Below are 12,107 nucleotides of genomic sequence, written 5' to 3'. Positions count from 1 at the left end.
ACACAGACCATTCTATCTGTTTCAACTTTTTTGCTTAACAAGGTTTCCCTCTGAGTCCACCACGCACGTTTCATGGCCATTTTTAACAATTATTTTTTTGGGGTACCACCGATCTTTTAGATTTTCAGTTAATCTCATTGCATACAATACATATTCATCCTTATAATAGCCATTCCTTCTAATTCGAAGGCATTGTCCGTAAGGCAAGTTCTCTTTTAGATATCGAGAATGTTTGCTTGGGAAATGGAGGGCCTTATTTTGATCAGTTTGCTTTTTGTATAGAGTTGTCACCAGCCCTCCTTCAGATGGATAAACCTCAACGTTAGAAAACGCATTTTTGTTTGTGAATGGTTCAGGCTGAACTGGATTTCTCGTGTTCTGTTGTTAAGCCATTCGTGGAAATTAATCAAGTCTTCTTCACTGCCAGTCCACACCATGAAGACATCATCGATAAACCTACTCCAATTCCCAATATAATCTGCAAACGGGTAGTTCTGATGAATGTACCTTTATTCGTACTTCACCATAAACAATACACCAGCTCTGGTGCAAAAGGGCACCCCATGGCGACTCCTCTTACTTGGTAATAGAATTCAGTGTTGAAATTGAAATAGTTCTTCCTTAGTGCGAAATTAGCTAATCCCATTAAAAATTCTGTATGGACCTTACTGGGCTTTTCCCGACTGTCCAGTAAGAGTTCAATAGCACCCAATCCGTTGTCCTGGGGGATCTGGGTGTACAATGACACCACATCTAGTGTCACGAGAAGATGTTTATTCTCTTCAAATTCTATTGCTGCTAGTTTATTAGTAAAATCTTATATACGATTTTACATAGGGTAAAAATGGTTTCAGAAAAAAAATTAACAAATTTTGCAATTGGCTCCATGAGTGACTCACACCCAGAGACGATAGGTCTCCCAGGTGGTGTGGTTTCATTCTTATGTACCTTTGGGAGTACATAGAATAGTGGTATCCTTGGGCTCTTCTTTTTTAGATATTCATATTCCTTTTTTCCAAGAAATCCTTTCGCTTGACCTCTTTCTAAAATTGAATGCAATTGATTTTTAAGCTCTTGTGTTGGATCTTTACTGATCTTTTTATAACAGTCTGCATCGTTTAATTGTCTCATTACTTCCGAGGTATACTTAACCGTATCCCAGACAACAATTGATCCGCCTTTATCGGCTTGTTTTACTATTACCGATGTATCTTTTTTGAGATTATTCAGAGCTTCAATTTCAATTTTAGTTGTATTGTATTTGATCCATCTTTTTTTCTTTTCCATTTCCGTTACAGCTGATAAGATGGTTTTTTCAAATGTAAGTACTTCCTTTGGAACCTTATTCGTTGGCGGACAAAAGGCAGATTTGTTCCTGAGGCCTGTTGTTTCCATGGTTACGTCAAAAGGATTGTTTGCAAAAAAAGTTTTTAGTCTTATCTTGCGGCAAAATTCGGTTGCTTCTGTTTTTAGTTTTAACGAATCGTTGTTTTTTGAGGAGACAAATGATGAGCCATTTTGGAGGATGCTTTCTTCTTCTTTTGTTAAGATTTTATTTGACAGATTCCGCCTATATGGCGTCGTTTGGGAATCTTTATACTTGATAAGTATGAATCAACATATTTTCTCACACTAATCGTATTAAAGTCAAGATTAAGTATATATTCAACACAGTGTAGCAAGTAGGGGCTTTTGATATCCCTCAAAGACGCCTTTTCCAAAGAGACAACCATCGTATATTGTCATTTAAGAATGATCAAATGACACTTGTGGAAAAAGTTGTAAAAATGTCTGGAAAACATTAAAAAAAAATCAATATAGTTAATTTAAAGTGCCTAACTGCCTAATTAGCAGTTTTTTAATGATTCAACTTCATTTTTTCGCTTTTAATGCGATACGGAACCATAAAGCCCATAATTCCCGGGATCCTCGGCAGGCTATGACATTTAAAACACGTTGTAGACTTGAAACGCACTAAATTCGTTTGTTGTAGAAACCGGCAACTATTCGACTTTGAGTTTGGTGCCAACAGATAATCCTACAGGTAAAGCGCTGCGTTTACCCCTAACTGCCCCGCCTAAGCGCCAATTGACACGCTAGACAGGGTACTGATAAAACCGCTTCTATTTACAGAATAATAGGACCGTGACGTTCCAAAACAAGATACGCCCGGTGGACGCAACTTGCCTGGAGTCAAGTAAGTCCCCACTGGTTTGTTCCCACTAAATAGTCCAAAAGCTTGAGTGAAACCAGTATTTCGATGCAAACTGTTGTTGTGGGTGCAATATAACCACTAGCCGCTCACAAGCAGTACAGCACGATATGAAAAATAAATAAATGTAAGTGGATTTTCCTTGATTCTCGTCTGGTTTAAATGCATCATTTGTTTTGAGAGCCATTATTGACAGGAGTCTAAATTCGGTTATATTGTTGTTTTACGTTTTTTTTCAAAACAGTCCCCAGTGTCGGGTGTGGTATTTTTCAAATAGCTATTCTGGTACAGCTGCAATTAGAGAAGGTTAGAATTAGGTTAAAGGTGTAGAGAGGGGAGCCTTCGATTCTTCTTTTTTGCGAGTGAGCCTAAGAAAACTCTTGTCTGTTTTGCAGCTATTGGGTCCTTATGAGAACTCTGAATTCATTAATAGTTTGAAACACGTAGACCATCTATGCATCAGCCATAAAATTGAAAAAGACTTGATTTTTTGGAAAGATTATAATTCAATGACATTGTGTACTATGGCTTTTTTCAAACTATGGAAAGAAAATGTACAAAATTAAAGAGTAATTTAGAAGGGGATAGTTGTGAGTGTTATGAATGAATGGAAGAGAGTATGAAAAGGTTGAGTGAGTGATTGAATGTTTATTAGAAATATGATTTTGTAAATATTTATTGATGTCAAATCTGTTTTCTTTTGTGATTTTGTCTTCTCTTGGTTTTCTAAGAATGTAAATGTGGTAAAGAATGTATACATTTTGTCAAGAGAAATAAATCAAAAAGAAAAAGATTCATTCAAGACAAAAGTAGAAGTCAATGGCACATGTTGTTCAATTTCAATATGTTCACCTGATGGAGAGTTTAAATTAAGTAGCAGTATTGGCATTTGTTTTGTTAGATATTGGTCAGTAGCTTGGCCTTAATGTTGAGAGCCCAAACCCAGTGGTGGTATTTGTGTGCTACATCCTGGCATGAACCCGTTCTAGTCTGGGTGTATTAAGCAGGTGATGGCTGTCACCGTTTGGTTTGCCAACACTTTGACAAGAATCTTAGATTCCATGTTCAGGATGGTAAAAGGCCTATAAGACCCAAAGTCTCCCTGGGGTTTCTGTGGCTTGAGGATAACCGAGATAGTAGCCTCCCTGATAGGATAGGGTAGTTCGCCCGTTCTCGCTGAATCCTTGTACATTGCAAGCAAGGGAGTGGCCAGGAGAGAGGCATATTTTATTTATATTTCTAGTGGGAAGCTGTTAGATCCCGGCAATTTCCCAGTGGGGAGTGTCCCAAAGTCTGCCAATCTGTGTTTGTCAAGTGGTGGAGGAGTAAGTCCTCTACAATAGGGCTAGGGTATTCGTAGAGGCCTGTGAAGTAGCAGGTGACTTTTTAAGTGGTTGATGTGAGTTTGACACCTTTTGAGCCATCTATATATCCAGGGAGGAGATCAGGCAGAGGGCTAAGTCCCTGTTTGCCATCTAATGTAGGAGCCCATAGGCTTTATACCCCACTAAGTAGATTTGGCCTTGTGAGGCAAAGTGTGCAAAAGATGTCGGGCCAGCTGTTTCTGGCAAAGTGCCAGCCTCTTTAGGTCCTCCACATGTTTCAGCTGGGCGGTAGGATTTTTGTCATAGGCTTCCTACGCCAAGCGTAGTTCATATTCTAACGATACTACCTCCCTGAATCTATGGGATTGGGCAGCGGTATGGTAGGACATTACCTGTCCACGAAGAGTTCCCTACAGGGCCTTCCATAGGGTGAATGGTGGATCAAAAGAGTGTGTGTTAGTGTCCAAGTAGTCAGAAAATTTGTGTCTGGAGGAAGTCTGCAAAGTCGGAGTCTGTCAGCTATCACACGCTAAGGCGTCAGTGGCTTAGTTGCTGATGCCTAGAAGGCCTGAGGGCCCGGGTGAGTGGTCCGTTAGTGCATGGAGAAGATGCAAGCTTCAATCAATCTTTTCATGGCCATAGAGGGTATGAAAAGGTAATGAAGCTGGGTGAAGGAGTTGTGAGGGACTAAGCAAAAGGTGCATTACTTAGTCTGGGGTGGAGCAAGAGCCAGGTGCCAAAGAGGGAATGGAGGAGGCCCACGCTGCCATGTAATATGGGTGGCATGCAGAGAGATTACTGGGATCTAACTTGTGGTCCATCACAGAGTTCAAGTCTCCCCCCAGAACAGTGGGGCCTGGTGGGGGGGCATTGAAGGAGTAAGGGTGAATGCGCCTGTAGTGTAGGGGATACCAGAGAGGGATGGGCATAAATGGAGGCAATTGTCCAGTGGACAGCCTTCATGTCTCTCCCCACCAGGACGAAGCGACGAAGAGCCTCACCATGGGATCTTGTCACCTGCAGGGAATGCTGTTTGTGCAAGAGGATGGCCGTGCCCCGGGATCTGGCCGTATAACCAGCTAGATAAACTTGGGTATAATTCCCTCACTGCAGGAGACGGCAGTGATTACCGAATAAGTGGGTTTCCTGCAGGAACACCACTGGAGAGAAATGTCATTTACGGTATTGGAATACAGCCCTGCATTTGATTTAATGATTTAGGCCATTGATGTCCCAGGAGAGGGAGGTGATAAATGTAGCGGAATCTATCATGGGCGATGAGAACTTTTGGGGCAGGCTAGAGAGAGTGGGCAGATAGTGATAGCTGAAATAAGAAACAGAGTAAAAAGCAGAACCATGGAAACCTTTGAACACCCCAACATAACACCCCCCACCCCACATTTCCACCCCAGAAGCATCTGGTGCCCCAATACACAACAACTAAGAACTAGGTAGAGAACAAATCAAAAGGATCAACCCATCTAGATCAAGCCAGAGCTGATTACAGGATATAATGGTACTGGTGGTAGTGATAGCATAGGCAGGAGTAGTCACCAGGGCAGGTCAGGCATCAGTTGTAAGGCCCCAGTCATCCAAGGAGTCAGCGACCAAGGAGGGTGATCCAGAGCAAAGGGAGGGAGGGGGTGCCTCTGCGCTGTCCCTCCCCCAGAGCCCATAGATGGGCGTCTCTGGGGGTCCTGGTGGTTGAGTCACATTGATCTTGTGCGCTACTGTGGGGAGTCAAGGCTCCCTCCCCTCTGCATCGGTAGAGCCCCAAGGGGGTGGAGTTTTGCATTTCAAAAGAAAGGTGTTCCATAATCCAGGTGAGAAGTCTCAAAGAACCAAGATTTAGAGTCATGGGGCACCTTGAGTAGTGCAGGTAATAGGAGCATATACTGAAACCCTCTGCTGCTGCTTGACTCCAATCTAAGTACTATGCCACTATTGCACTGCGCAGGTGTAGTCTGGGAAGATCATCACTAGACTGCCCTGATATCGGAGATTGCGCAGGTTATGAGCCTCTCTAAGGATGGTGTCTCAGTCTCAATAGTTCAGAACCTTAGCTGTCATGAAACATGGTGGGGCCCCGGGAGAGGGTCACTGTGCAACGGAGCAATGCGTCCTCTCTACCATGAAGCAAGATAACAAGGAGGAGACAGGCAGCCAGGAGATACACCAGATTTCCAGGAATTCCTCCACTCCTTCATAGAATCCGGCAAAATGCACGCACTGGTGGGCCTGACCTTCGCCATCCTTAGCCTGGGCCTCAAGTGCCACAGAAGCTGTGAAAAGGCACCGGACCATCGACTTGATCTCTTTGATTTTGTACTCCAGTTCCGAAACCCAGCCCTCTGTCTCTGTTACTCTGTCCGTCACTTCCCTGAGGTTTTGGCAAATAAAGGAGACCTCTACTCAGACCTTGGCAATCTTAGTTTCCAAAGGGATCCGGGAGGCTTGGATGGCCTGTAGGATGGCATTGGTGTTTTCTGGATTTGGAGGCATGGCAGAGCGGTCAAGTGGAGTCGAGGATCCTTAGGATGTCATGGTAGGGTGACATGTAGTGGTCAATTTAGCCTGTAAATGGGAGGTGGAAGGTTTGTCACTGCTCAGGTGGTAGATCACCAAGAGTCAAGGGGCTCCCTCCATCGGTGACCTGCCCACCGGGCCAAGTGCGGCCTCAAGGTCAAGGACCTGTAGGCCATGAAGGATCTCATTGCCCTCAGCCTGACCTGCATCCCCCCTTGATGGAACCAGATGGAGGGTGGGGCAGCACAAGCAGGCAGGGCACAGCCTCAGCGAGGATAGAGGAAGCATGCAGGCTGTGAAGGATATCATCTCCCTCAACCCGGCCAGCTTGTCCCTCGATGGAGCCAGATGGAATCAGGACACAGTCTTGTGGGTAGAGAAGGTGGGAAAAGTCCAGAGGGGGAGGAGGTGACATGTAGCAGTCCCCAGCAGGCGCTCTGAGCCCTCAGCCCTCACAGGAAAGGGCAGCAGGTGAAAAATGCCCCTCCTCAGTGGCAGTCAGTGGGGGATCACTGTCACGATCTGCTGAGACTGGGGCCACTGGAGTTGTAGCTTCGAAGAAGTCCCAGATGAGAAGACAGGCCAAGTCACGGGCCTCCGGTTCTCTCTCCCAGGGCCTGCCACTGCAGTGTTATCCTGCGGAGTGTGGGCAGTCCACAGCTTCCATTTTAGAGATCCTCTGGGGCCTGGCATAATAAGGTGCACCTGCCACCCCAAGCATAAGGGGGAGCACCGGTGCCCACTAGCGCCGGGACAAAGAGATGCCTTAGCTTGAGTCCCATGGAGTCCATCGCAGAAGAAGCAATGTGGGCACATGGAGAGGCTCGGGGTCCGCCTTCCATGTTGCCCGAGAGCAGCTTTTCTCCCTCTGTCCAATAGAGATCACTGGCGTTGAGTGCCACTGCTGGCCATGAAACAGAAATCTGGGCAAAAGTCCTCCCCCCAGTGTGGGGGTCATATACGAGGATGGATGCATCCCAAAGCCCCCGCCAGCACCAAGGGTTTCAGCCGCTCACCACAAGATGTTTGGGAGCTCAGCAAGAACCGTCCACCATCTTGGCCTCATCCCCCCCTCCCTTTTGCTCTTTTATTAACAGCCTTCATGGCAATGGCTTTATGCATCTATAATTTCTGTATAGTAACTTTTGGATTTTTGTAATATTTATTTCAATATTTTCTAATTCTGCCCTAGCACTCACTTATTGAGTCGGTCCTAACTTATTTGACTACATTTTTGATATGTTGTGTGGTGGCTTATCTTGGGACAGATTGCCTCATGAAATTCAGATTTAACACCATCTCAACCCATCCAATTATGGGCGTTTGGTTGAGGTCTCTTTTTGGGTGTAAATATTTAGGGGTTCTGCATGCACAAAAAAGTAGGTATTCGGTGCTTATTACATCTCAATGTAAGAGCAACACCTGTTCAATTAGGTTAAGACAAAAATATTAACTTCTTTCTGAAGGTCATAAACAGAAAACCAAGAAATCTGAACCGCACATGAACTGACAGCACTGTTTATAAGAAACTATGCAATAGATACGATTGAGCATTAATGTTTGAAAATATTCCTGTAGCAGATGGGGCATCAGTTCAAAGGTTCCCACTAGCAAATCCACCTGACGCTCCACTGGTGCAATCCCTACAGTTCCCCACCTGTCAATGCGACGGACTAATGGAGGATGACCCATTCTGCCACACTCCATATTAGGGTACATGAGGCTATTTCAAATGGACAAGCACCCTGCTAGACATCAGGAAACCAGAGCTTTTGACTTGTGCTCACCTGGTAGAGGTATGCCGGATTTTGAGATCACTCCCTTCTTGCCAAGGTTGGTTCAACCTACCTCAGAGCTGCAGCACTGGTGACTACCCAGGAGACTCTGGGACATGCTGGGTGGGTTCTATGTTGCTTTGGCCCACCGGGCATTTTCATTGCTTTATACAAGCAAATTCATAAAGCAGGATTTTGTATAAAATAGCATTCAACTGTCCTGCTGTGCAGGGAGTGTTCTTCCTCTGCTTTCGGCCATTGATTTGTTTCTGCCTAGGTCCACCATGATTTCTATGACCAACCCAGTGGTGGACAACTTACCAGTTCAGGGGTTTCTGTCATTGGCGCCAGCTGAGGCCTGTTGTATCTTATATCTTCCTGCTGCTCAGCTAGAATGCATGTGATGTGGAATGTTGGATGAATGGAATGTTAGAGGTTTGTGAATGTCAGTTGGGTGAGGGCTGAGCAGCAGGACAGCTGCTCCTGATGGGGTTATCGCTTTATCTTATCAACATCTTAACTTAAATATAGTAACTTGAATAATCTACCTTGAAGAACCAGCTCCTTTTTGATTACATCAAGGCCCTGTGATGGGAGAACTGCTAGGTCAAGGTTTTCTACCAATAGAACCAGCTGATGATCTTTGGGGGGAAACCCTGCAGTCGCTGAGTCTCTAAATGAGGTGGAGAAACAGCGGGTTTGGTTGAATGGAGCATTAACTTTATTTTGGCAGATGCACCGCCAAATACTACATGAAACCCCATGTTTCTAAAGTCAAGGGACATTGCATTGGCTTCCTGTGAAAGACCACATTTGGTTTAATATTTCCTGATTATATTCATGGGCCAAATGAACACTGTTCTTTGTATCTCACCTCCAATAGCCAACAATACTGAACCATATAAACTAAGGGCCTGATTCACAAAGGCAAACTAAAACTTTTGTATAAATGTAAGATTTTTCTACGGTCTCCACACATAAAAAGATCGGACTGTTGAATCTTTTTGAGTGTGGAGATTCCGCATTCGTAACGATGCCACTAGTAAAATACCTTCATGAATAGCCAAAAATCGTAAACTTACACATCAGTGTAAGTTTACCTTTGTAGCTCAGTAGCTCAGACAAGGCAAGAGAGGTTTTTCCGTGCTGACTGCTAATATGTGGAATGCTGTCCCATTTGAGATTTGGACTTTCATTGCTATTGCTACCTTATTGCTATTTGTTAAAGCACACTCGTTAGAATTTAAGTAATCAACACCAGAAGTGCCTCCATGGTTGAGATTGCGCTGTATAGTTGCTTCCAGTTTGTGAGTCACTGACTGAGTAGTTCAGCATACTGTTATAATAATTGCTGATGGTTACTAACAATCTTTTTTTAATCAGTTTCTGCAGTGTTGACTAATGTGTTTGACGTGAAAATCTTAGACTACGAACAATTTCATAATTGTTCCTCAATTTACATTTTTACATAAATGTGCTTGCACAGTCTTGAGTTTTGCTATAAAATCCAGTATATTTGTTTCGCTTCAAACTGTATAGAAATTATATGAGAAAAGACTCCTATTTTCATCCATTACTGTTTTTATTTGACAGGTATAACCACTGTGCTAACCATGTCAACCATCATCACGGGAGTAAGTGCCTCAATGCCTCAGGTGTCTTACATAAAAGCTGTGGATGTGTACTTATGGACCAGTTTCCTCTTTGTCTTCTTGTCGGTAATTGAGTATGCAGCAGTGAATTATCTCACAACTGTCGAAGAAAGAAAACAACTTAAAAGGAGAGGAAAGGTAATATAAACGAATCCTTCTTTGTCATTTAACCAAAACTTCTATTTCTGTATACATTTCAAAAAACTGTAACAGGAAAATAAGGGTTCCTCTTCGTAACATTCCCTACTTCTTAATCTATGTCTACTGGGCAGTGATTGCATTCATCCTTAAAAGTGTGCCACCCGCCTTTTCAAAATAGAACTACAAAAGCACTGTTTATATTAAAAATGTAACCTGACAATGTTGCTCACATGTGAATTCTGCTTTTATTAAAAACATGTATCAATATTATCCTCTGTGCATTAAAACAATTGTTTCTTAGTTTATGTCAGCTTATAAAATCACACAGAAATACAAAGCATGTATTGTCCAAAAAAGCATTTTCCAATAGGCGATTAAAATTCCAAGATGTTTAAAAACACATTTTCATATAAACATTCGATACCAATACCAAAAAAGAATACATATATGTCGACGCCATTCAGTGGATCCTGCTTTTTATGCATCCCTTCCTCAGGACAATGTTAAAAACACAACAATTTTAGGAGTACTGTTAGCAATTCTTCGGTCAATCTGGGGAACTTGCAATATATTTTATACCCCTCTTTATTTCAGGTTTAATCCAGATACAAGTGAGGGACTTTTCGTTCTCTGATTGGGTAAAATAGAATGTGACATATTTCCTTTTGTCTTACTATTAATATGAGTAAATCACCGGTAAAAGATGTTTGTTATAGTCCTCCTCACTCGATGGTAAGGGTTTCGCTTTGCGGTACGAGGTTGACTCAGATTACCCTTCTTTATTTTCGGGAGTATTCTATTGACTGTCCCAGGATGTTTATCTTTAGTCCAAACCTTGCCCAGCCTCACGATTCTTCCACCGCATTGTAGTTGCAACTCGCAACAGCGGAAACCACTAATTGATGCGGGTGTCATCTATAATTGAAGAACTTCTGCACAAAAATAATATGATTAGGGAAATGCAATGGAAACAAGTTTAAAACCATCATATTTGGAACTCTGTGGGCACTTGCAAGCTTTTGAAATGCTTTGAGCACACTGTTCTGCATTTATTGAACTAGATGTAGAATGCAGAGTAGCGTGCATCATCATTGTAGGAAGGGAAGCCATTTCATTGAAAATTATTTCCATTAACTAAACATATGTAAAATTAGGGGGCATATCATCAAGGGCTGAAGATATAATTATCTCCGCTTTAGCGTCCGTTTTCGGGCAAAAAGCGTCAATAACTATATTGCATTATTTGCAAGGACACTCTATCGCGTGTTTCCTTGCTTCAGCTCCCGTTTTGTTCACACCTCACTTTGAATTTCTAGTGAGATGCAAAGGAGGCGTGCCTAATAAAACACCATGGGAAAATATCGCTACCCAAGCTTCATGATATCATCAACGAGGGGTAGCGATATTTTAAATCCCGTTAACTCTGCCTTAACACAGGAATTTAATGTCTGTTAAATTCCTGACTACGGCATAGCTAACATGGGAGGTGGATTATGGTGATACGACCACAGGGTCCTATCACCAAGGCTATCTCTGTTTTGGGTGCAACATCGCTGGTTTTCAAGCGATGTTGGCCCATTTCTCTGGATATTATCGCCCTGGAGTAATGCGTTGTTAATAACGCTTTACCTGGGCGATAAATTCCTGCGATGGACGGCGATAAATAAACCAGCGCTAAACGCGCTTTGCGTTTATTTATCGCCGTCCTAGTAAACATGCCCCATATTTTGCAAAGTACTTTCTTCTTTTTATTTTCTTTTGCAGAGTATGCAGCGATTGAGAAAAGGGCATATATCAGAAATCCGTGAATATCGTACATTTCCATAACTAAGTTCCCACATTTGAAGACACGTGGGTCCAGATGTATGAAGCATTTTACTACTCCTAGTAAAATGCTTTTTTGGCATGTATCAACCCAATTTTGCAGAACGATAACCTATTCCTACCGACTTACAAAATATGGTTTGAGAGTCTCTATTAGGATGGGGTGTGTTAAGGTCATCCCTTCCTTATAGCGAGTTCCACTGGTATGTAAGAATATTTTGCGACCGCAATCGGGGTCACAAAACATTCACAGTTACCACCAACTTCATGTTAGTTATAACCCATTCGCAAACAAGAAGGGGTCCCCAAGGGACCCCATCCCTCTCGTGAATGTGGGCGCCAACATTATTAAGAGCAGGCAGCTGTTCATTTTTATTTTTGAAATGCAAAGAAAACGGGCTGCATTACAAACAAAAAACTTGCTTTATGTAAAAAGCAATCACAGACATGGTGGTCTGCTGACCCGAGCAGGCCGCCTTCCCTGTGATTGTTGACATTCACAAGGGTCGTAAATTGCGACCTGCTCATGAATATTGATGAGGCAGCCCTATTTGTGACCCACTGTGAATCCTAACAGTGTCAAAAACACTGGTGTACATCTCACTTTACGATTTGCTAATAGCAAATCGCTAAAATTCACTATAAGGAAATC

General features: G+C 42.9%; 1 protein-coding gene across 1 annotated transcript in view; it reads left to right on the top strand.

Moving 5' to 3' along the window:
• The window catches only part of GABRR3 (gamma-aminobutyric acid type A receptor subunit rho3), a 600,200-nt gene that overhangs the window by 538,924 nt on the left and 49,169 nt on the right, over positions 1-12,107 (top strand). The window contains exon 8 of the mRNA XM_086936148.1: positions 9,432-9,628. Within this exon, the coding sequence (XP_086792274.1) occupies positions 9,432-9,628 (197 nt within the window). The remainder of the gene's footprint in view (positions 1-9,431; positions 9,629-12,107) is intronic.

Source organism: Lissotriton vulgaris, chromosome 8 (assembly GCF_964263255.1).
Source record: "Lissotriton vulgaris chromosome 8, aLisVul1.2, whole genome shotgun sequence".
Classification (NCBI taxonomy): Eukaryota; Metazoa; Chordata; class Amphibia; order Caudata; family Salamandridae; genus Lissotriton; species Lissotriton vulgaris.
The sequence above is the reverse complement of the archived record's forward strand: the minus strand, read 5'-3'. Positions and strand labels throughout refer to the sequence as shown.